Source organism: Dysidea avara, chromosome 10 (genome assembly GCF_963678975.1).
Source record: "Dysidea avara chromosome 10, odDysAvar1.4, whole genome shotgun sequence".
NCBI classification, from domain to species: domain Eukaryota; kingdom Metazoa; phylum Porifera; class Demospongiae; order Dictyoceratida; family Dysideidae; genus Dysidea; species Dysidea avara.
The window spans coordinates 20,717,314-20,744,697 of record NC_089281.1 but is presented as its reverse complement, the minus strand read 5'-3'; the positions used below and the strand labels follow the sequence as shown (position 1 = coordinate 20,744,697).

At 35.5% G+C, this 27,384-nt stretch overlaps 1 protein-coding gene across 1 annotated transcript in view; it reads right to left on the bottom strand.

Annotated features, from left to right (window-relative positions):
• Positions 1 to 5,080: 5,080 nt before the first annotated feature.
• Positions 5,081 to 27,384, bottom strand: part of LOC136236841 (uncharacterized) — a 71,981-nt gene continuing 49,677 nt past the window's right edge. The window contains exons 8-18 of the mRNA XM_066027073.1: positions 13,668 to 13,811; positions 11,685 to 11,815; positions 11,185 to 11,272; positions 9,160 to 9,228; positions 7,929 to 8,036; positions 7,401 to 7,495; positions 6,752 to 6,806; positions 6,209 to 6,590; positions 5,981 to 6,156; positions 5,338 to 5,420; positions 5,081 to 5,285 (exon numbers count right to left, since the gene is read on the bottom strand). Coding sequence (XP_065883145.1) covers positions 5,222 to 5,285; positions 5,338 to 5,420; positions 5,981 to 6,156; positions 6,209 to 6,590; positions 6,752 to 6,806; positions 7,401 to 7,495; positions 7,929 to 8,036; positions 9,160 to 9,228; positions 11,185 to 11,272; positions 11,685 to 11,815; positions 13,668 to 13,811 — 1,395 coding nt within the window. The 3' untranslated portion in view covers positions 5,081 to 5,221. The remainder of the gene's footprint in view (positions 5,286 to 5,337; positions 5,421 to 5,980; positions 6,157 to 6,208; positions 6,591 to 6,751; positions 6,807 to 7,400; positions 7,496 to 7,928; positions 8,037 to 9,159; positions 9,229 to 11,184; positions 11,273 to 11,684; positions 11,816 to 13,667; positions 13,812 to 27,384) is intronic.

Below are 27,384 nucleotides of genomic sequence, written 5' to 3'. Positions count from 1 at the left end.
TATAGTAGGTATAGCCGGGGGGGTCTTTGGGGGCTGAAGCCCCCCTTCAATTAGGCTTTACTTGATCAATATGCTGAGTATTATAATGAAATTTTGTCTTAGCATAATTATATGATCACTAATAATACAAATACTCATAAAACTACCTTACAAACATCTATTATCAGTGAATTTATGCTAAAATTTATGCAACAAGGACCCGGATCAGCATTGGAGGTGTACAAGATCGAGATACTCTAATAGAGCAGTCAGCTAACTACTCTAATAGAACATTCACTGGAAACATGTAGTTGGTTGTGTTATGGAATATTTTCAAATCTGCCTGCACCTATACATACAATGAAGTGTATTGGTCTGTTTAATGGGTTTCCTTTATCTACTTGTGTAGTTAATATGTATGGCAATACTTAATTCAGGTACACAATTTCCATTGAAAATGCTCTCAGATTCAATCTTGTATTGTTGAAATTTCAAAATTTTCCACTTTCAACATCTAACATGCACCTATTCAGTGTTGTGCAATTGTGAGAGGGTGCATCATGTACTTGGTTGTCTGTACCTACCCAAACTTTTCCATTAACAAAATGCTTCAGAGAGCCATACCTATAATCTAAAGGCAGTATATAAAATATCTACAGGCAGAAAATATTATGTGGAAATATCTCTAAATTGCAGTATTTTAGCATCTATTTTTCTGGGGGGCATGCCCCCAAACCCCCCTAGTTCCAGCATACTTCGTTTGCTGGGAAGTGTGCTTTGCACACCTCTACCCAAGAGATTAGTACCTTGAGTTAGCCCCCCCCCCCCCCCTTTTACAAATCCTAGATCTGCCCCTGATAGCAGCCCCTATAAGTGTGGTTATAGCATGTCCCTAGTTTTAGTACACTACACATGTGCTCATATAACACACAAATGTGCTCATTGTGCACAAAATGTGCTCATTGTGCATATAATTACACATGTATTAAAATCTAACATGTTAAATTAGCACACCAATGTACTTTTTTAGAGATCTGGTGTGTTGTTTTAGCACATTTTTTTAACACACCATGATGTGCTAAAATGACATACATGTGCTAAATTAGCACAAATGGAGCAGCACACATGCTGAAACTGAAGACATTTTAATGTGCTGTTTTAGCACACCTGTTTTTCTGTACAAAGATGCTTCAGGACTGTATTTTTGATGTAGAGTAGTTTTATGCACATAATAAACTTTCTAAGTGATCCGTATTGATCAAGAGCTGTAGGGGTCAGTGATATGGTTGTGAGTAAATTGTTATGAAGAATGGCATATAAAGAACTATGTGAATTTCATTTGTAAAAAATCATATCAGGCTAAATGTGCCCATGGGATGGTGCTGCAGATGCAAACTTTCATACTCAACTACTGTGGAGGATTCTTAATAATGTTGTTTTATGTAGTGACTGTTCTATTAAAGTATTTTACTGACTGCACTATTAGAGTACTTTGCACTTTCCTCTTTTGGAAACAAATTGATTGAGATACTCTAATAGAGCAGTTACTTACTCTAATACAATAGTCAGAAGATACTGAAACACTCTAATAAAACAGTCAGTCCTTAACACGCTATCTTGAGAACATAACTTTTTGAGCATCTTTTAAGTATTTGTATATTAATTGAGTGTTTTTCTTGTCATTGCATTGTATATGTTTTGGTGTATATTTCTGTATGTTGTTTTCAGGGCTCCACTGAAAATTAGCATAAGCTGAGTGGACTAGCTTGCTGCTTAAATGCTACAATTACAATATTACAGTATTACAATATTACACAAAAGGCTTGTTTATTGAGCATTGCTCAAAAGCATAATAGGCAATTTTCATAGCAAAATTTGATCAAGCATATACCTGTCTCCCTCCACCCCCTTCAAAATTGGTTAATAGAAGCTACACTACAGGTGTAATTCAATCTAAAGCATACATGGACAATGAAAATATGGAAAGAGCAAGAAGGGAAGAGCTAATCTCTTCTGGGATCAAAATTATATCTCAGCATAGCTAAGCTGCTAAAATCAAAAACTCCAATAGAGCAGTCATCTAATAGAACATTCACCACTAAAATTTTTTCTAATCTATAGAAGATATTTTAGTGATGAATGTTCTATTAGAGTAGTTGACTGCTCTATTGGAGCTTAATGTGACTGGGCCTGAAAAAACAGGGCATGTGGTCACATGATTTTTTCCTACTTTTTCAAACTTCCATGACTCATAACTTTTAATACCATTATGCTGTGGCAATGAAATTTTTAGCCCTAAGTAAGCATTTAATTGGCTATACGATGCAAGTTACAGAATGCACATATTCTCTTCCAGTACTAAGATATGACCTGTAGTGTGATGGAGTGTAGTTTGTGCCCACATGCCCTGTTCTCGCAGGCCTGGTCTATAAGGAACATGCAAAGACTAGTATATTAACTGAAATCGAACTGCTACTTCTTTACCTGTGCATGTGCACTGATATCCCACCATTATACCAAATACCCTGACATACAAATTGTTTAGAATTACATATAAATTATAGTGAATCATGATATCAACTGCTTTTTAAAAAGACAAATAGTTTATTCTGTTTAATGTGTAGTGGCCTAGTAGGTAATTAGCTACAAACTTGATGCTTGGGTTGAAAATGTAATTAAATTCTACTGAAATTTTAAACATCTATAAAGTTAACAGAGTTATAGTATCTGAGGGCTGCACCTTTGAAGTTACTTGATTAAGCTCCACAATTTTAAATAACTTTAGAACAAAACAAAATGTGACCACTATATGCATCACTTCTACTGGTATGTTGCATTTAAAAGTACATAGTACATAGTGTATTAAGTTATCATCATCATACTGTAAATGTTGAGAGCACACTATTGCATTAAATTCCTAATTTCTGAAGGAGATACATTACAATAATCACAGTATGAATCAGGAATTCCCAACCATAAGTAATTGAATTGCCTTCCCTGGTGAAAATAAATTGAAAACTCTTTGAAAGTAGTTTCAGTAATTGCTGGTCGCAGTTTCATCTTTAGCATTAGTTTAGGTTCAAATATAGAATCAAATATCTTACAGCTTCTGGAAGTCGCACTCCTAGGAATCTTGAAATTCAATTATTAACCTCTGCAGCATTTAGTGCTATACCATCTGTACGACAGCTACCAAGACTGATGATGTGTCCTTTTTTTAACATGTAACATGAAGTGGCCCACAATGCATATGCTCAAATCTAAATTACCCAAAAATATTTTTCTTGTGAGGGCATGTCCAAAGAAAGAGGAAGTGATTACAAAGATGCTGCAACACAATTAAGTCAGTGGTACAATTAGTCAGTGATACAATTAGTACAGTGTCCAAAAAATGAAATTTAATACAAGTAATATAATTTGCAAAAAGTATAATATATGCAACCTTTATCATTGTCTCGTGTTCTACATTCAGTATTGTAAATAATTCCTCTTTAATCCCTCAAATTGGCTAGTCATTGACCACCTTTTACAACAGTCAGTGTAGAGAAAAAAAGGCAGCCAAAGAGACTAGCCAGTTAAAATTAATGAAATGTTGGTCATTTCACAAGGAACTAGTTAACATGCTAACTTGAGTACATATGGCAATTTTTTGGCATGCTTTCCTACACAAACCACCCTTCCATCGCGCCGGGCTCTATTACATTACGGCATGCAACAAAATATTAAAACACTATCCATGCTTCTTAATTGCAGAAACTGTACAGTTATGCAGCCGCATTGAGCCAAAATTAGACGAACATACTCACACAATATCATTTATTATAAATGGTGTAGTCACACAGTGAATCTAGAAATCCTTTTGTGTAAATAAGCTAACCAATACAATTCTTGGTCATACATTAAATACAGAGTAATACTTAAAACTACAAAATTATTTGAGCAGTGAGCACTGTAATTAAAGGATGTTTGGTGTGCAATACTCTGTTGAGCATGGAGAATATATATGCTTTTTGTGTGCTAATATATATATATATGATCTCATATTCAACAAATCATGTTTTTAATCACACACAACTGCAATGTCACGGTAGTTTTGACACTGAACACCAGTGTCAATAAGTGAAATCACAAACTTTTGATATCGACCAAAACAACTCAAGTGTCAAGCACACTAGTTGCCTGAAAGTGAGTTTTTGGTGAATTTAAAGTAAGCTAGTGTTTGAGAACATGAAGCCCCCTGCAAAGGAAGTCAACTTGGTACAATAAATCATACTGTTCTTATAAATTACTTTTCCTTTTTCATGGACGGGATGTTGTCATTGATGATGCAATGTAGTACAGCAATATGGTATGTACTTGTCAATAGATTCATTAACCACTAGGCCACATCTATGGGTTTAGGGGTTAGTTCACAACTTGCAATGTGTGACGTAAGCAGACATTTTACAGCTGTTCAGTTAGTGGGGAATTCATTTGAAGTTTCTTATAGTTAATTTTCAGTACACGATATCAACAAATTGTTCACCAAGCAATGTTGTTACCTTCCAGATGTATCAAATAATTGAAATTATAAAATGAACCACAAATTTTACTGTGTAGTACTACAATTGTTGAACTTTCAAATTGACGGTCCATGTTCTGAAGAAACTTAAAGTTGACATATAATGAAGTATGTACATATAAGGTAGTTATTTCAAATTTGAACTCTATATAAGATTAATAACTATTATGGTAAATCAGTGATAGGCTATACCTATGTATTCCAGTTACATAAACCACAGGTAAATTCCCTCATTAGAGCTGATAATTCTGTGTATACAAGGATGCAATTTGCAGAGCACAGATTCAACTAGCACTCTAGTGGCTTTAGTACAGTCAAATAAACAATTCTAATTTGATACTCAATAGTGCACAAGTGAGTATATGTCACATTATCAAGAACCTCTTTATCCAAAAATACCCAATATTGTGTAAATATAATGGATGTCACAATCAAAACACTTGTTGTATGACAATTTAGTTGAATCAGAGAGGATTCTGGATTACAGGACTGGAGTTAGATAAGATAATTGTGATTTTACAGGTTAAGTGTATTTGTATAAAAAATATTCTAATAGAACACACATTTGATGATTTGATGTATGTAGTATTAGAATGAACCCTTTAACTGTGTGAGCATGCATCCACAGAACATTCTTGTGTATAACAACTAAATTTGTACATAAAAGTTTATACATAAATTTTACTGTTTGACACTGAATGGTGATATATGGATCAGTTCATCGTAAAGATTGTGTGATAACCTCCTATAAGTACACATCACACAAAATGTTGTATAACTTGATACAATTCACTTACCCAATAACATATGTAGGACAAGTATCATTGAACAATACAAATAAACTGTATTCATCCTTCACCAAAGCATAACATTTATAACCCTGTAACAGTGATAAATTATGCTAACTGAGGCTAATCATGATTATAAATAAGTTTAAACAAGCACGTTTAATTATTAATTTGTAAGAATATTCATTAAAATGTTCAAGACTGTACCACTCTTGACCAATCACACACTAGTAGCATTGAGATATCCTTGCCAAGAATAGCAATGGGTAATCTATACTGTGCATTAATTTATCACTTTTTGAAGCATTCTCTGTGCAATTAGCTGACAGCTGAGTTTGCAGACAAAACATTTCAGGAGTTTAGACAAGTGGGGTGGAAATTGGAGAAAGTGGGTGGGCACAATTTAGGCTTCAAAACTTCAAAATGAAGGTACAGAAGGCTAGTGACAAATTATATAGGTCTGTGCCCAATCCTCTTGAGCTATACAAATATCAAAATCAATACAGTGGTTTTTGCCTCCTGGTCTGTAGTAAATGTACATACAGTTGATTCGTGTTTGCATATTTATGTATAAGTGTTTGAAAGCCATTAACTAGAGTATTTGTATGAAGATTGCCAATCATCACATCACAAGAAATAATGCAACACACACCTCATGAATGGTGTAGGTCTCAACTGGTTTGTGGCCCAGAAGAGAATGTAAATTACTGGTTGAATTGCTTGAAGTAGTTGTTGTATTTACAGCAGGTGAAATAGAGCCACAAGTGGATTTATAGAAATGTAGCAACACACTGTTTTGTTCATCAATGCTCATTGTACCCTGGTACCCTGTAGAATATAACAGCTATTCAATGATAATATCCTCACACATATTGTATACCTGAAGCTCCTGTACTACCAGATGAGTGAAAGCTGGACAGACATTTGTGAGTATCTGCACTTAAAATCAAGAATGCTAGAATTGATGATTCCAAGTTAAGTGTTAATGGTAAATTATGAGGAAGTGAATGAGACAATGTTTTCAGGTTGTCACTGACTATACTCCAAAATTGTACTACATGAGAAAGGGCTTGTCCCAGACTTGGCTCAGCAACACACAACACAGCAACTTTGATGGACTCCATTAACTGAAAAATCAGCGGTCTATATGCAACCTTGTTACTAGCCACTGGAAAGTAAACTGGTATTTCATATGATGATGCTGGTGGAAGGGAATAAACTAAACTTGATAGGAGACATTTCTCTATTGCAGTAAGCCCCACCTACATAGATTGTAAGAAAGAGCACAAGTATACAGTAGAATCTATGTAATTTGTTGGACATCATAGACTTGACCAAGTGTCTAGATTATCAAAGTGTCATGATTTTCAAGGTAAGTTAAAAGTTATCAATCTTGGCACGTTATACTGAGTGTCAAGATTACATCCTCATTTTTCAATGGCACAGACTCTTTCAAGTGTAAACATGGATAATAGTAGCTAGGGAATACAAGAGATTCAATTCAATTCAATTATTAGCTTTATAGTGCAATGTTACAGGTGTACATGGTTGTACAACAATAAAAGTGAGTTTATATACAATTGCACTAAAGGTAATCTGGTAAGTACCAGATCCCATAACTTAAATTAAGTACTTATCATTACTTATATAATTACAATTAGCTGCTAAATGTATCAAAGTTAGGTGGCTTGGGATGTTTGGAGCAGATGCTACAAGGACATGTAAAATGGAAACTATGCTGGTTGTCTGGATCGAAGTTTTTTGTAAAATGCTGCCATAGGATTTTAGTTAGTTGAAATTTAATGGTAACAAGATGTCGAGACTCGTGGGACATCTGCCTAGCAACTGGAATAGCCCATGTGGTAACCTGTGTTCATATTTGGTAAATCTCATTGATGAAGCTTAAACCTTAAACCAAAGAAATAACAGAATTCATACTACTGAACATCCGGTATCATTAAACTGTTATAGGTATGTTTAATCTAGTATGGTACAACTATTGTTATGTAAGTACTATGTAGTATGGTACACCCTTAGCTTATTTCATTGTTTACACTGTAACAAGTTATTACCAGCTAGGTGTAGCCACGACAACATTTCCGCTATGAAGAGACAACCATAATTGCTTTGCACCGACTCTGTGAAACCGTCCAAGCAGTCCTGGAATCTGAAAGTACAAATAACAATAATGCAATAAAAAGTAACACTCCACAAGCTGTATGTATACTATGTGTACGCTGATAAGATTTACAAAATAGGAAAATTCATAATGTACTAGGTGGTCAACACAGACAGTAGTGTCTCCAATAAAAAAAATCTTCCCATAAAACATAAATAGAAAGGAATTCAGTTTTGACAGATTGACAAATTCTCCATTCATAAAATTGTAATGTAGCAAATCTATTCATCTTCTAACACAACTGAATTTTCAATTTTTCAGACACAATTAGAATTTGGAGTATTCTGCAAAAAATATCCATTCCAATGTTTTTGAAACAACATAGTTAGGTTAAGAGTATAACATTAACAGTTCTCTAGCTTCTCTGACAAGACACATCTCAACTAAGCCATTAACAAATTTAACTTATAACAACACCAACCTGTAAGGTTCTGGGGTCAGAAGGAGCAGCACTCACATCCACACAGTTCACTAATGGTCCCAATAGTACAGTACTGTCCAGTAACAAGTCAATAATACCATAGCAACACTGGAAGGCACAACACCAATTAGGTAATGAATATCACTTAGTAGTGAATATATAACAATAATTATCATAATTGTAAGGGTCAACCACACCAATCCACTTTTGTAAGCAACACAATCAACCACTCAACCACAAGGCCAGAGATGTTATAGCACTGAAGAGTTTATAATACTTGTATAGGGGAGAGTGTCTAACTGGAGTACATTCAGCAAAGGCACTGCTGTAAGTAATACCCCAGGCTTCTTTCAGAAGAAAGGCGTGACCTTATTAACACCAATCATCACCTATCAACAGTTCTCTGTCATCAGTAGAATCAAGCTAGCGGTGTATATATGATCAAAAGTGAAGTTGGAGCAGTACATAGGCCATACTGGCAGTGGGATATTCTTCCCCACACAAATACAACTACTTCAATACTGTAAATAGACTAACTCCCTACACAGTATACTATACAGATGTATATTATAGCCACCAAATTCACTTCCAAAATTTATGGATATATTGTCCTACCTTGCCAAAGGTGTCCTATCTAGTGATATCTATATTGTTATTCTACTGGATAGCTATTGTATGATCTAGAGGAGAATAGAAAAAGATGCTTGAAAAGGCACTCACAAAAGGAATGAAGAGTTGGTATGAGAAGTGCATAGGCAGAGAAAAAGTAGCACAAAAGTATAGCAAGGATGAAGGGAAAATGTTTACCCTGAGCAGGAATATTGAGCTAATCAGTCAGTCATTTTAACCATTACACCACAAAACACCTTGCATAGGCTAGGTTGTAAATGCATGGGTCAATTGAATGATATAGGCGTTAATGCTTGCAGTTAACAAAAAGAACTAAGCTGATGCACCCTTATACTCAATGTGTTGTAGAAGACAAATACATGACAGGAGATGATGAGCACTTTGTTTGCCATAACAACTGCTTCAAAACATGCATCTGTTGGCAAAATAATCATCTTATGTCAATGGAATGTAGACAGATGGACAGCTTGTTAGCAACACATAAATCAAACACTAATTGGCTAATTCCATAATTGTTATAATTGTATTTATATCATAACATCTTTTATACTATAAGCAGTAAAACTGCTGCTGCAATAAATACACAATTTGTATTTACCACCTTAAGATCTTTCTTGAGCCTCTCCAGACTAGTAGGATTCTCTAATTCATGTAATCCTAGTAACAGCACCTGATGATACAACAAGGATAATGAATGTCAACGTTGATCATAATAATAGTGTTTGTTTGTTTGTTTGTTTGTTTGTTTGTTCACCTCTCCAAAACATGTAAGATATTCCCTTGAAGAATTGCACATTTCAAAGCTATAAATCCTGTTTACTATATTAAATAGCTCAATTAGTACATACAATACTATTTTTGTCTACACATTAAATAACCAATTTATAAATTATTGGCTACAGTGCATACACAACATTCGTTTCAAAGATTAGTTGCTATGGCTGCTATATTGATCATCTTACACACATCAAACAGTCAATGAAATATCCAAATAAATATGAATAATACAGAATGTGACAGTTGAACTGCCCATAGATACACTCTTCATACTTCAGAAGAGCTACCAAGATGTGATGGCAGGAAAAGGATGTTCCTTTCAGTAGTTATTATCATAATATTATTGTACTGTATATTAGTGATCATAAAGGTTTGGACCTTAATTCCTACTTCAGTGTAGAATTAGGAATTCATAGGGATCAAAGAAATAAAAACAAGGGAGGTCGCCTACACCTGAAGATATACTAGTGGACATTTAATCCCTACTTCAGTGTAGAATTAGGAATTTTTTCTTGTACTTGTAAGATATTATGCACTAACAAAGCCTCATATGTCACATTTATATAAGTTGTTCTGCTGTGGTACGTCCAGCTAAACTGTCACTACATTACTTTGTGTAATGTGGCAGTATCATTGATGAAGGTGTCAGGTATACTATAACAGATGTACTAACCACCAGTCCACATCTATGGGTTTTAGGTGTCACAAGTTGTATTCATATGTAAAGTGTCGGACATTAAGGTATGTAGCCATGCATCAGTTTGATTTGGCGGAGAATTCCATTTAATAGTTTTAAATCAGTCTTCAATAATTACTGTTATCAGCCAATTGCTTAGTACGTATATATGTGACTGGAACTGAGAAATTACTCTACCATCCAGACATACACGTCAAATTTTTATAACAGGAATGTAGCTAAGTGCAAACTTTTTATGACCTATAATTTTCATGGAAACTTCAATGCTTGATAAAAGTCTTACTGGATATCTTAAGTCACCACTGTGTAAACTGCAACTCACCCACTCTCTATTACATAAAGTTTGATCTCAATATTTACAAAGCTGTCAATATACTGATAGGCTTAACACTAAATATTTCAGTTGCATTTTCCCCATTCATAATGTAAGCCAGTCCATATACCATAATTACATGGGCAGAAAGCAGATTAACAAACACAGACACACTGAGATAAAATTACAAAAACAAGTGAATGGTAACTATAGGACCAGCAGATAAATGAGCAAGTAATCCAGGAATTGAGTTATTCTGTATACATAGCAAATTGGTGGGCTGCCTCGTTAAAGTTTTTGAAGTTCAGTAATAACATCTGTTATCTCAAAACTAACTACTTGGGTTACTCTTTGGTGTAAAACAATGTGAATGAATATTTGCAGTAGGTTTATAAGTATATAAGCTTTGAGAAAAATATGGACAAAGTAAACCAGAAACATTTATAGCATTTTGCTTAACAAATACTATCACCATTTGAAGTATACCTTTTTGTGCCTGAACTACCAGTTTCATGTTCCTTCCAGCTATCACACAAAGAGTACCTTACTCCAAATGGGTCACTTATTCACAACATTGTACATGTAATGGTCAGTGAATCACTATTGAGGCTTATGAAGTGATTATGATAACAGCTGGCTAGTGATCTTGATGTGACTAAACCGTAACTAGAGTCATGCACAGTGGTCTTTGAATAATACTATGTGGTATCACACAAGAACAAATATTTGCAGGTATTTGAATAGGTCAAGCTGCATCATATGGGCTATCATATCTTTTATTGTCACATAGAACTATTAGTCCCATAAGAAGTGCTCCACTTGAGTGTGAACTAACTAACCATTGAGTTGAAAATGCAGTTGAGAAGATTGTGAACATGATGATCTGAATAGAGACTGCTCTGTGAAGTGACCAGAATCAACTTGATGCTATAGATCAAACAGTTAAGCATGTATATAATGTTTGTATTAGTTAGTGTACTGTGTACAACATAAACATAACTGTAGTTATGACAACAGTCAAATTATATTATACAGCTACAAAGGCCTAGTGGATCTAATCCAGTTACTTAACCAATGTTAACAAATCTAACTTAATTCTGTAGTTCTCTGTTTGCATACGATGAAACTCTAGACCATTAAAATTTGCAGTGATTATGTAACAATCATAGGTCTAGTAACTGGCCAATATCTTAGCACAGTAAAGAAAATTAAAAAAGTGACTGAAAGCTTAAAGGGCAGAATATTTATGTACTATGCAAGCATTATATCATCTTGTGTTTACTAAAAGCTGGGTTTTTGGAGTTCAAGTGGTCAAATGATCAAAACTCTGATCACTTACTGATCAATTAGAAACCTTTCAAGCAAATACACCTCGAGAAACTTTTCACCATTGAAGAGCTCTGATATCCAATCTCGCCTGCAGCAATCAATAATCAAATTTGGAATCCTACCATAATTTACAGATGCTGTCTACACATAACAGTTTGTTTACTGTCACATAGTTTCGGTATGTAACACTATGTTTCGCATGACTGTGTAGAGACGAATGAATCACATTAAGAGGTGTAACCTTGTGACCAAACACCAAACACCAACGTACACACCTTGATGACTACCAATGCTGACTAGCAAATGAATTGGTTGCTTATGCACAGCCTTTTCATACTAATTGGTATGACAGTCTTCAGAATTGTTCCAGTAAGTAGAATTTAATTGTACTTCATTGTTTAATAAATTACATTTTCTGTTATTCAACACTGTACGACTACAAATGCTGTACTCTACACTTTCATATTGTCTGGCATAAGTCATGCCCATTCTTTGCAATAGCATGTATCCTGCATATGCACATAATACTGCATTTTATGCCTACACATATAAGTATGCCTACAGTCAAAATGTGAATGTGCAAAACATCTCACAAATTCTTCCTTATAATTGAATGATTAGAAGTTCTACAGTTGTTTATTTTCTCACAGTCGGAACAAATACAGCTAAACTACCTGTTTAAAGAAAGAATATTTGATTGGCTATTGGATTAGCATAAATGGAATTAAAATATGTACAAGTATATGTTAAAAATCAAAATCAGACTTAACCACGATTTTAACTCTACTCCTGAGCTATTATTAACAGTAGAGCTGGGCGATATACCTGTATTGTTAGTAATCTGTGATAATTAAGTCATACCAGTTTTGATACCACCTGTTGTTTTTTTTTAATACTGTCATACCATCTGGGCACTATGGCCTCCCTGTGGGTTTGTTTCATCCCATATTTAGAAGGTAACCAGACATGTGACAATGTAGGCAGGTGCTGATGTAGTCAGCTAACCAAATTATGTAAACAAGTTTGTTTGTGGTAATTTGTACCTGAGGTTTGCTGAGCTACCATGGGTATTTGGTGCTTTTGTTGATGGCAGTTACTTCAGTACCAAAGGCTTTACCATTAATACTGTGATACTTTTTATGGAAGGTATACCATTTGCTATTTTTCAATACCGCCCAGTACTAATTAACAGTACCTGTAAATTGTCCAGGAACACACACCTATTCCTCTATTAGTTATTAAACAAGGTGAACAGCATAACGAACACTTTTCATGACCTGTTTTCACTTTCCTGTTCATGACCTCATTATAAAAAGTTCATCCCCACCAGCATTACTGTCATCCTGTCTGCATCCTGTCATCACTCTCATTCATAATTTTAACAAGAAAAACTACCACATTAACTACCTAGTAACATGACTATCAAATCACAGTTGCTAAGAGATTGGCTACAGATAATTACATCATCTAAATAGTCACATAACATTGTACTTTTTTGACTATCTCACATTACCCACAATGACAGGGACATACGGTTTATCACAAGAAATTAACAGGATCAAAACAAAGAAAAAGCCACCACCACTGTATGTGTAGAGCAGTGTGACACATTTCAGTGTACATATTTTCTAATTGTATTATAGTAGCAAAGACTATGAAAGGAAATTGCACACCTTTCACAATATGACTTGAATTTAATATAATAAACAGCAGACTAGGTTATCCAATTGAAACACCCAAGACTAAATCACTTAAACGTCAATACAAATACATTACCTAACAATTTCAATTCATTAACACGTCGTCGTTGACGTATGACAGCACGTTTCAATTGAACGACCATATTTGTCCATAAAATTTCTACTTATTCAGGGTCCAAAGGTGGGATATTCGATCTATTGTAGCTATCCCACAACTAAGAACCTACAAAACACTTCTGACAACTCATACTATCAGCTTACTCAAGTTACTTCTAAAATACTCTAATAGATCAACACATGTGTACAATAACTAGCATGTCACAATAACATCTCCACAACACTTTTCTGTCCCCAGTTGTATTGTTCAGTAGTTCAGCCTCCTGGTTCTCAGTGAAGATGTGCACACCATTCAGTGATCCAATGGTTGGGAATGGAAGCTATAAATTGAGATAATGTATGGTCCATATGGCAATTTGATTTTTGATTTCATTCATGCAAAGTAGCATTACAGAATATTGACATGAATAACTTCTCAAGGTTAATTTAATACCAACACAATGATGATGTGGTCATGTAATGCTATTATAGATTATTCAAAGTGGTACTTTCCTAAACCAGAAGCCAGAGTCATTGTATCTTCTGAACATGTTTTTCATGTACAATGAAATGTGCCAACAGCTATGCAAAGATCACAGGTAGTAATTATACGAGATGGTTTATTTCATAAACAACCATGATGAACATGATGAAATGTAAGTTGTAGATCACAGATAGGAGGTAATTTTCCTTATAATTTTTAAACGGTTTATATACACGTAAATCTGACAGCTATGAATGGTACTTTTTGTTGTGGTATAATAATTACCACTTTGAGTATTTATTCTCACAGTGCACAATAAGCTTGCATTATGCATTTATCTGTGATCTTTCTCATCAACACTAACTACTGTTGAGGAAAGGACTGGGTTTCTTTGTGGCTTCCAAGGTATGTGGTCACAGCTGCAAATTAAGTGCATAGACAGTACATTGTTCAACATATGGGATCAAAACAACAAAGAACTGCCTGCAGTTCTTGCTTGCATAATGTATTTTCTCTGGTTTGTACACTTAAGTTGCACAACTAAGCATATAAAATAGTAGCACAAAGCAACGAATGTAGGAAGTACAACTTCTTAAGTCTGGAGAGACTCAGCAGCACAATCAGACTGCTTTGGTCATAGTTAGATATTGATAATCAATTGCTGGTGATAATTGATGATAAGTGTATAGGTTTGATGTTACAGGACTGAAAACACTGAATGGATAAATTTACGAATTTTAGTGAAGTTATAGGACACCACAAATATCAAAATGAACTGTTGTTACACTTTGAGATATTCTAGTAAAAACAGCTGAAACAGTGCTACCAAAAAACAAAGAATCTTCATAAAACATAGGAAGCTTGATTTCTCAAGACTGAAGAGACCTTACAGTATAATTAGACTGTTACAGTCATCAGGTTAACATTGATAATGACAAAACAATGGAATAATTAATAAGCCATAAATTGTATAGACTTAATGTCTGAAAACTCTGAATAAATACACTTACAAAAGTTTTTGAATACCACTGAACATAAATTTGCACTTTCTCCTACTATTGAGAACCTCTAGTAAAAGAGGAAAATGTACTATTGAAAATGTTAATCCATTCAGTGCCGCTATAGTGTAAATTTTACCCTTAACTTAATTCAGTCCAATCAAAGTGCATGTACTAGCATGGATGGTCTGTGGTCTTAAACACCATATAGTGTATTTAACTCAGTGCCTGTCCAGACCAATACAGTCAATCAGCACACGTACTGGCATGTATTTGCATGCATGGAAGGTCTGTGTTACAGACTTGACCATACATCTTAAATGTCTCTTACCACTACCAGTATTCTCATTATGTGTTCTAAATCCCATGGTCTATGTGTGGTTTGTAGTTAAACTTTACTACCAATTTTGGTTTATACCACATTAATATCAGTGTCTAGGGGAGTGGATAAACAACTGACTAGATACTTTTCCTCTTCATGTAGTTTACATTGTTAAGTAACAAGGTTAGCTGACGAATTTGATGACTAGAATAATCCATAATAGTACAGGAATGATCTGAAAAGATGACAGACTAGATGTTGTGGTTTATGATATCATAGAGTTATATTACCACAAGCTACGTGCAAAATTTGGATTACCCTATAGCAACATAATTATTTTGAGGGTCTCTCTAACACACAGGAGAATACTATAAATCAAACACGTGTGTTTTTATTCTCCAGTAAGCTGTCTGTTTGTGATCAAGCATTGAATTGCTGAAGGGTTGCACAACAGAGGATATTACTGTAAAATGTGAAGACTTTTTAGTAGAACAACATGGTTTTGCGTTGTCTGAATTAACCACTAAATTACATATGCACTCACCAGCCATCCTAGTGAAATATTAATAAACAACCCTTCTGTATAAGCATAACAAGGAATTCTGCATACCCAGCCCACGCCCCAGGAATTCCATATACTCCTGCCCCAGCTATACATACAAGCCTTCAGCCTTATTGCAGGTTACCAGTGGGATAGTAAAATAATACATATGATGCACAATTACTAGACAGTATGGACTTCATTGCAAGATGAGTGGATGGCTTTTCAACAACAACACCTTGTTTTTACAGTGGAATCTCAGTTAATAATCCAAACTTTTTTTTCAATTAACCAAGCTTGTTCTGTTCATAGCAGTGAGTGTTCTAATAGAGGTTTTCAGAAGAATCTGAAAACATTTATGTTTACGAGATGCCATTACGTCTGACCTTACATCATGTAACAGACACAACAATCTATGAGAAATATCGGAAATTGTGTGAAAATAATAGATGATGTACTTCAGACTTCCAGACATATGAATTTTTGTAATTTGACTTCAGCAATGGTTGTTAGAGATTTTTCAAAGAAACAGTGAAGGATGGATGTTTGTCTGTATGGTAAAAAAGATTATATTTGAAGAAAGTCAGTGACTAAGTATGCTTTAGTTGCCAAGAAGTTTTTGACCAGATATGAAATTTGCCCCACCAGCCACAGTTAAGCAGCTTTAGCCACAATACTCCACAGACAACATGGGTATATAGTGATTAACAACATATTTGTTCAGTAGCCGATTCACACTGGTGGTTTTTGAGATGCAAATAGAACGTCCCATGTTTTATACGCCCATAGTGACCTAGGTTCCATAAAACATTGCGGCTATTACATGATGTAAGTTCAAATGTAATGACTTTCTGTAAATATGCATATTTTTGGATTCTTCTGAAACCCTCTATTGAGTTATCAGAATTCTCAAAAGCGTTAACACACATTTTAAAGGTAATTTTGCACATACCTTCAGAGTTGGGACTTTTTAACATCAGATGCTTCATGTACATACAGTACACATACCACTAGTCTTGGCTGGATTCCATTGTTTGTGCATGGCAGATCTGTTGTTAGTTATTTCAAAACTTTATTCCATTCCTAGATGGCTAATGCATGCTCACTGAAGCATCATCTATTTCTTTAAAAATTATCATTATGCCATTGTTTTGTGTTTAAGTAGTAAATGAAAAAGTCAGGCAGACTATATAAGCATCTCTAAAAGCAATGAATATTATGTAGATGCTTTCTAACACATCAAAAAACTAGTACCATGAAGGCTAAGTAATGGATACCTCAACATAAAAAACTATTTCTATCAATGCTTTAGACAGGCAGACATACAAGTACTTAGTAATACCTACCATACTAGTAATCATTGTAGTGTTATTGATATGGACACATGATGTGAGTTTCTATCACATTAACAAAGCACTTCAACACAAACCATCAATGCACATAATTTTTAGTGTATGTAGCTCATTTTGTGTAGTTACATACTGCTTCATAGCTACACAATTTCATGTAATATGACAGCACTTACGAGTGACCCAATAACGGAAAGCGATATCAACATGAGAAATATATCACTAATAATAATTAAGTGCTAGTTTAATTACTAACAACACTCACTCATACACAATCAGTTGCCTCAACTAAGGAGAGTCTAACACTCTTTAATAATGTAATGAACGCACTGAATAAAGAATTAAGTCACTAAAAATATATATATAATATTTCATGGTTGATTAGATATATTAGCAAAACAAACTCCACTACAACATTCCAGAAGGTACTATTTGCACTCCTACACAGTTCATGGTTAGGTAACCAATCAGCAGTGCCCGCCTTATCCTGTTGACAAATTAGCCCATGTGTGATGAATATAGTATAGCAAATACAAAATTCTTCCCTGCATTCTTTCTGTGGCTGTTATATGTGCCAAGTCATACTGCATATCATCAGAAGATGCAGTGCAAAAATGAATTATGTAATTTAACTACTTACATAGATCAGATATCAAACACAAGGATCTTACAACTAATTCTAAATCCTGAGGTGAACTGAAAAACTAAAAACACAGGGATATGGTGTTATGGTTCAAAACTGACTATTAGAAGAACGTGGCCTGAAATCCACAATCAAAACCAGACATTGTTGACTAGCATGGTATTAAATAAATTATGCAAAATAGATGAGTAAATGTATTTAAAGTCTACATTGTTATATATGAAAAGAAGCTCACTGATCTGCTCTGCCTCCTGAGGGAGGCATAGTAGATCAGTGATCAATTGTGAGATCTGCAATACTACTCAGCACATCAGTGATCATTAGTGAGGTGTGTTTAATGGTGACTCCCTCAACTGAGGAGATAGGAGGTCTCATTTTAGAGAACCTCTCCAGAGGTCTCTTGAAGATTTTAAAGGCCTCATTATCTCCCAAAGATCAAAGGATTTAATGCATACCATTTTCTAAATCCTGTAAACAAATATTCAATGACAGTTGTATAGCCTAAGTACATCGCATGGGAGTTTCACAGGATATGTGCAGCATGGGATATATGTACATTAGGGTCCATGTATTTAATATGCGGGTACCTGGGTTCGTACTTTTATGACATTTTAAAATTAAGGTTCTCTTTTTACAAGTATTAACCAGGCCCTATATTAGTGATGAGAACTATTATTTTATAGTTAGTAAGATAAGATCAATTGTCTGATACTGATCAGGACTTATTCATCATTGTTTACAGAACATTTACAACTACTAATTGGAGACCCTTCTCACAACCATACCTCCAACTGCTGTTGATATGTATGATGAATTGCAAATACTACATGGTTTACTCTAACATAAATATTATTGTAGACAAAATATATGTGTGATGACTACAAGACTAAGTCTAGTGGCACTGACTACTATGATTCTGAAGTATGTGGAAAACATCAGATTACTATATGAAGGCAGCTGCCTTTTATTGCTATCTAAGAGCACCCACTATCAAACAGTATGGTACATAGTACTGTAAGGTAGGGTCTCCCTCTAAAACTAACGGTGCCCACCAAAATGCTGCTGTTAAAACCATCATGGACATAACATACGCAATGAAAATCACCTTTAGAGAATAGTTTTAGTGTGTCAAACACCAAATCCAGGAAGAAAACCCTTACAGAAAGCCAAATATTGAATTTTTAAAAATTGCCAAAACCTGATGTTGGGTTTACCTTCTTGCCTGCCTGACAACAGTCACAAGGCCAAACAAAGCAGCAAATAGCTGCGATTTTATGCCACAACAACAAACTCGTGTGTGGCATGAGCCTTAGCTGATTTTGATGAGTGTCTGCTTTCTGTCCTTTGCCTTTCTATTACACAGTTGTCTTCTCCTTCATGTAAGGAAACCATACCAAGGAGTTAATTTCCATATCAAAGGTTGTTGCGCTCTGATCATTAAGTAGCATGTTCTTAATCACCGTAATATTTTATAAGTGTTTCAAATAATTTTGTAGCTTCTACTGTCACTTATTTCTGCAGTTTTGCTGTAGAAAACAAGACATGGCAACCACTATCATGCAGCGCACTTCAGATAAGTAGTGAGATACTCTAATAAAGCATTCTCAGTCACAAGTGTATATTATAGTTATGCTATAACTAATAATTTGACAAACTAGTCCAATCAAAATGAAGTAGGGTTCCAGCAATAAAGAATTAGAGATATGAATAATGGCAAGAATTCATAATATTTGTATGGGGTCTATACAAATATTATGAACTCTTGATAATGGTACATAGATTTTATACCACATACCATGTAGGGATTTTCCTATGTTGTAAAAGACACCACTAGTGATGTGCGATATGTGATACATATATATTGATATATCATGATAAAATTTTCTATATCGTGATATGATATAGAATCTTTATATCATGATATAAGCCTAGGTATAGATTTTAGCTATAGTTAGAGAAAAATGTACCCAAGATGTCATTGTACACTGTACGTATAGATAATTACTTTTTGCAATTTTTGTTCTATATTAAATTAACATATAAATTGTAGAGAAACTCAAAATATACAAACTCAAGCTCCTACGTACATGGTGTGAGATGATGATAAGAAACTCCCTTTTACATACACCTAACATCTTACAGAAGAAAATATCTATGTACAGATCTGACTATTATGAGGGAGTATATCACACAGTGGACACCCCAGACTCAACAATTACTTGATCAGCTAGGGCACTGTGCCCAGAGAGCTTGTTGAATGCACATGATAGATTACTTCAAGAATGAAACGCTTAAACAACAGCATATAGCTAAACCACTTTGTACAGGATACATACCAACAACATAGTGTATATCCAGCCCTTGAAGGTGTGTTGTGTTGGATGGATAAAAATGTTTAACAACTGCAACCAACCACCAGATGTTGCAAACTTGAGGGAGATAAACTACCACACTCAACCTCTCCTTGTATGCACAAAGCTTCTACTGTTCACATTATGAAGGATCTGGATTATTTATTGGAAGGAGTGAGGGAAATAAACAGCTGGACATAAGAAGGTATATTGTGCTGGTCCATGCATAAGTATTTTCCTTAGGAAAGATAAAACTGAGCCACTGTTTATCACACATTCACAGTTTATCAAATTGAGTTACATGCAGTTTAGAATTTACATTATCAAATGTTACTAACTATCCTATACAGTGGAACCTCTCCATTGTAGACATTTTGGGACCCAGAAGTTTTGGCCACTTTTTGCTGAGGTTTTCCTCTTTCAGAGGTTAAAAATGCATTAACCAGACATGTTGGGACCAAAATTTTTGTCCTTAATTTTCTATTGTGTCCTTAATTCGGAGAGTTTAAGAGAGGTTCCACTGTAATGTATTTGCTAATGCATACTGCTAAATGCAGTTTAACTGCATGTGCTTTCTTACTGCACAATTCAGCTGTACATGACTGCTTTAATAGAGTATAGCTATGGTGGCTATAGAAGGGACGGCTTAAATTAAGACTCTAGTTAAGTCAAACGGTGCATATATATAGCCTCTTTTGCTACACCTATGCATAACTGAGCTACATACCATCAGTGTTGGGAGTAACGCGTTATGTAATATTATTACTTTTGTGGTAACTAAGTAATATAACGAAATACGCTATAAAAACAAGTAATATAACTCTAGTTACTTTACTTGCAAATGTAATGTTACCTAAGTAATATAGTTACTGTAATGAACCTATATTATGTAATATTATTACTACAAGTAATGAAGTTACTAATCTCGTTAGTAATCTACTGAGTAACACCTAGCCACAACGAAGTAATGAAGCCTACTGAATGAAGCTCATTCACCAGCTTCTTACTTATAACCAAGATTTGCACATTGTCCAACAACGCAATTATGTCACGTGATAAGGTGTTAGTTTCACACATGACAGCTTAAGGCTGTAGACACAAAGTAATATAACATGTAACATTATTATAGTTACTTTTTTATGGGTAATATGTAACTGTAACTAAATAGTTAAGTTGCAAGTAATATATAATATGTAACTAGTTACTTTTAAAAGGTAACTTGCCCAACACTGCATACCATACAGCAGCTATTGCAAAACAGCATTTTACATACAATTCAAGAAATCTAGTGATCATAATAGCATGCAGGTGGTGACGTTAAACAGTGAATTAATTTTGTTTGGCCTTATTGCATACAGAAAAGTTTTTAATACTGTTAAGCAAAACATGAGTATCATGAGTTCTAATACTACCACAACAAGTTTTAAAATTGAATACTTTTGCTATATACAAATACTCCAACTGAAGGTTTCACCACACATATGCAAGAAAACCTGTTAATGCATGATAATTAAATTGAAGACACTTGTGTATTCTAGCCATTTAATTGAAAGTATAAAATGAAGCTGTTAAAAACTGAAATACTCGCTACAGTCAACTACTCCAATAGATTATATTGGAATGATTTTATTGAAAACAGCAGTGCATGTCAAGAGTGGATTCGGGGTTTTACAAGGGGGTGCACCAGAGTATATATAGTAGGATATAACAGGTGTCTGCAGTCCTAAAGATGCTTCAGGACTGAAAATTTTGATGTAGAGTAGTTTTATGCACAAAAATTTATAGTAATAAGCTATCTAAGTGGTCTGCATTGATCAAGAGTTGTAGGGGTCAGTGAGTACAGTTATGAGTCTACAGTAAATTGTCATGAAGTACGGCATATAAAGAACTATGTGTATTTCATTTGCAAAAAAAGTCATAACAGGCTAAATGTGCCCATGGGATGGTGCTGCAGATGCAAGCTTTCATACTCAACTACTGTGGAGGATTCTTAATAGTGTTGTTACATGTAGTGACTGTTCTATTAGAGTATTTTACTGACTGCACTATTAGAGTATCTCTAATAGAGCAGTCACTTACTCTAATACAACAGTCAGAAAACAAAACAGTCAGCCCTTTACACACAGCATTGAGAACATAATTTTGAGCACAAAAGGCTCATTTATTGAGCATTGTTCAAAAGCATAATAGGCAATTTTCAAAGCAAAATTGGGTCAAGCATATGATCAATTTCTATATGCTTTTATGTATTCAGTTTATTGCAAGGGCGGATTTAGATACAAGAAGGGAAGAGCTAATCTCTTCTAGGAACTGGCTAACAAAAGCAAGTCAAAATTAGCAGTAAAATTGCTGCTAAAATTGCTGCTAAAATTGAAAACTCTAATAGAACAGTCAACTACATCCATCACTAAAAACTCTCTAATCTTTAAGGAACAAAGACTAGTGTGTGAGCTTAAATTGAACTGCTTCTTCTTTACCTGTGCATGTGTTCTGATATCCCACCATTATACCAAACATCCTGACATACCAATTGCTTAAAATTATAAATCTATACGTTTTATGTACTGTGAATCATAGCACATCAATTGTTTTTTCCAAAGGCATATAGCTTCTTTTGGTTTAGTGTGTAGTGGCCTAGTGGGTGATTAGCTACAAACTTGATGCTTGGGTTGAAATACTTTCTTTTGCAACTAAGTTTTAAGCATCTATAAAATTAAAAGTTTCTGGGGGCTGCACCCTCAAAGTTACTTGTTGATCAATTAAGCTCCACAATTTTATATAACTTTAGAACAAAACAAAATGTGACCACTACTACTTGTATGTTGCATTTGAAAGTACATATATATAACAATATATCAAGTTCTTTATCAACATACTGTAAATTTTGGAAGCACGCTATTGCCAACTTTCCAATGGAGATACATTACAATAATCACAGTATGAATCCTGATCATAAGTAATTGCCCTTCCCTAGTGAAAATAAATTGAAAAGTCTTTGAAAGCAGTTTCAGTATTATTGTTGGTCGTGGTTTCATTTTTAGTGTTATTAGCATCAGTCTAGGCTAATACAGCTTCATGAGGTCGCACTCCATTCAACATTGAACTGAAGCCATACTGCAGCATTAATGCTGTACCCTTATTATGACAGCCAGTATTAGCTAGAAAATAGTGATTTCACTTATATAGTGACTCACAATGCTTGTGCTTACTCAGTCAAAACTATCACCAAATTCAATCTCGGAAAGCTATATTATTTGCAAAATTTTGGCATGTCATTCCCCCAGACCCCCTAGGTAGAGTATGCTCTGCATTCTAGTGTGCTTCGCACCCTTTCACTAGTTGTATCAATGAGTTGCCCATTTTCTTAGCCCCCACTTGCAGTAAAAAAATGAACAGTGAATACTGTGCCAATAGTGAATTTCACTGCAAATTCTTAGTGAGTTGCTAAAATGTACAATGACGTTCACTATTTGCCACAATATTCACTACTCATTTTTACTGTGCTGGTATAGATAGCACTTTACCATCTAGCTAGTGCTGGGGGTGATAGCAAAGGGTGCTGGTCATCCTGGAAAGTAATAGATGTACCTAGCTTAGCATGAGTCACATGCTCAAAATTTTGCCCACAGGAATTTCCCAAAATTTCACCTATTATGCTCTTCAGTGTTTCTATAATGCTTGCACATTTCTTAATAGTGAACGCTCTATTAGAGTATTTCAATACAAAGTGACTGTTCTATTAGAGAGGCTAAGGAGCTATGTACTTGCAGTTTCCCTAACTGGGAGTATCATCCACTCAATATGCTAGCATTATGTTGGCATAGCACCCTAACCTGTTACACTGGCATATTTGATGTAGGCCAGCATCCCCCCCACCCCCCTTGGGAATTCCTAGACCCACCCCTGCATTGGTGCATATATTTGAACTTCAAATGACCACTATAAAATAAAACTTTTGGGCTAAATATACAGTGGCTATTTCCAGTTTTAACTACAATAGTGATGCTTGAGTTGTTATCAAGACACACGGTAGTGTGTCGTGCGGCCCAAGAAGCCGGCGCGTAACACCCGTGAGTATATTGACAGGAAGAAAGAAAACGCAATTTTCGCACCTCCGTAGCTCTGTGCTTCCTTGATGAAACAAGACGATTTTTGCTGTGGACATGCCCTCCAACTGCAGCACTCTACATTCCAAATTTGAGCGAAATCGCTTCGCGCGTTCCCGAGATATTCGACTTCAAAAATTGGCTCAGTTTCTTCGTTTTTTTTTTATTCTTCTTATTTTTCTTTTTCTTGTCGCACACTTACAAAAACTGCTATAAAACTCGAACGCCATATCCGATTGCCTTGAAATTTGGCACACAGAAGGGGGATATAAAGGCGCATCTCTGTACCAACTTTGGCTGGAATACGATAAACAGGCAAAGAGGTATGAGCGATTATTCACGTAAAATAACACCAATATGTTGTCACGCCTACAGGGTAAACCGCGTATGGGAAGAAGCTGAAACTCGGTGGGTGAATAGGTTAACTATTGAACCTCAAACCTTTTGTGGTTTGAAAGAAATCGAGCTAAAAAACAGGAAGATACAACGAAAAAACCAACAGTGTGTAACAATTACGCAATCGAGATTAGCTAATAAAAAAACGACTGCTTGCCACGCCTACCAGATAAACCGCTTGGGGTAATGCTTTGAAAATCGTTATACAGATGGAGTAATCATCTTAGAAAGGCTCATCAATGGTGTAGAAGAATCAGACTTAAAGCCACGGAGTTATAACACGAAATCCAACTTGGTGCAGCAAGTGCGAGATCGAGATACTCTAATAGAGCAGTCATCCTAATAGAGCAGTCACCCTGAAGAGAATTCAAGAGATCAGCTAGAAATAAGAAACCTGTATAGAGATCAGCTACACACAAGTCACCCTGTAGAGAGATCAGCTAGAAGAAGTTACCTTGTAGGGAGTTCATGCAACTATGGAAAGAGATAGTTCAGCTAGAAAAAATCACCTTGTAGAGTTCAGCTACAAAGAAACCACCATGTAGAGAGAGTTCAGCTACAAACAAATCGCCCTGTGGAGAGATCAATAGAAGAAGTTACCTTGCAGAGAGTTCAGCTACAAAGAAACCATCATGTAGAGAGTTCAGCTACAAACAAATCTCCCTGTAGAGAGATTAGCTAGAAGAAGTTACCTTGTAGAGAGTTCAGCTACAAACAAATCTCCCTATAGAGAGATCAGCTAGAAGAAGTTACCTTGTAGAGAGTTCAGCTTCAAACAAATCACCCTATAGAAAGATCAGCTAGAAGAGGTCACCTTGTAGAGAGTTCAGTTACAAAGAAACCACCATGTAGAGAGCTCAGCTACAAACTAGTGACCTTGTAGAGACATCAGCTAGAAGAAGTTACCTTGTAGAGAGTTCAGCTACAAAGAAACCATTCTGTTTAGAGCTCAGCTGCAAACAAATCACCTGTACAGAATTCAGTTACAAACAAATCACCCTGTAGAGAGGTCAGCTAGAAGAAATTACCTTGTACATAGTTCAGCTACAAAGAAACCACCAAGTAGAGAGTTCAGCTGCAAAGAAATCACCCTGTAGAAAATTCAGCCACAAACAAATTGCCCTGTAGAAAGATCAGTTAGAAGAAGTTACCTTTTGAGAGTTCAGCTACAAAGAAACCATTCTGTAAAGAGCTCAGCTGCAAACAAATCACCCAGTAGAGAGATCAGCTAGAAGAAGTTAACTTGTAGAGAGTTCAGCTACAAAGAAACCATCATTTAGAAAGTTCAGCTTCAAACAAATCACCTGTAGAGTGTTCAGCTACAAACAAATCTCCCTGTAGAGAGATCAGTTAGAAGAAGTTACCTTGTAGAGAGTGAAGCTACAAACAAATCACCCTATTGAAAGATCAGCTAGAAGAAGTCACCTTGTAGAAAGTTCAGCTACAAACAAATCACCTGTAGAGAGTTCAGCTGCAAACAAATCCCCTGTAGAGAGTTCAGCTAGAATTAAGTCACCCTGTAGAGAGATCGGCTAGAAACAAGTCACCCTGTAGAGAGTTCAGCTAGAAGAAGTAACATTGTAGAGAGTTCAGCTACAAAGAAACTACCATGTAGAGAGTTCAGCTGCAAACAAATCACCCTGTAGAGAACTCAGCTACAAACAAATCGCCCTGTAGAAAGATCAGCTAGAAGAAGTTACCTTGTAGGGAGTTCAGCTACGAACAGATCACCCTGTAGAGAGTTCAGCTACAAACAAATCACCCTGTAGAGAGTTCAGTTACAAAGAAACCACCATGTAGAGAGTTCAGCTGCAAAAAAATCAATCACTCTGTAGAGAGTTCAGCTAGAAGAAGTCACCTTGTAGAGAGTTCAGCTGCAAATAAATCACCCTGTAGAGAATTCAGCTACAAACAAATCACCCTGTAGAAAGATCAGCTAGAAGAAGTTACCTTGTAGAGAGTTCAGCTGCAAACAAATCCCCTGTAGAGAGTTCAGCTGCAAATAAATCACCTGTAGAGAGTTCAGCTAGAAGAAGTCACATTGTAGAGAGTTCAGCTACAAAGAAACTACCATGTAGAGAGTTCAGCTACAAACAAACACCCTGTAGAGAACTCAGCTACAAACAAATCACCCTGTAGATAGATCAGCTAGAAGAAGTTACCTTGTAGAGAGTTCAGCTGCAAATAAATCACCCTGTAGAGAATTCAGCTACAAACAAATCACCCTGTAGAAAGATCAGCTAGAAGAAGTTACCTTGTAGAGAGTTCAGCTGCAAAAAAATCCCCTGTAGAGAGTTCAGCTAGAAATAAGTCACCCTGTAGAGAGATCGGCTAGAAACAAGTCACCCTGTAGAGAGTTCAGCTGGAAGAAGTCACATTGTAGAGAGTTCAGCTACAAAGAAACTACCATGTAGAGAGTTCAGCTACAAACAAACACCCTGTAGAGAACTCAGCTACAAACAAATCGCCCTGTAGATAGATCAGCTAGAAGAAGTTACCTTGTAGAGAGTTCAGCTGCAAATAAATCACCCTGTAGAGAATTCAGCTACAAACAAATCACCCTGTAGAAAGATCAGCTAGAAGAAGTTACCTTGTAGAGAGTTCAGCTGCAAACAAATCCCCTGTAGAGAGTTCAGCTAGAAATAAGTCACCCTGTAGAGAGATCAGCTAGAAACAAGTCACCCTGTAGAGAGTTCAGCTAGAAGAAGTCACATTGTAGAGAGT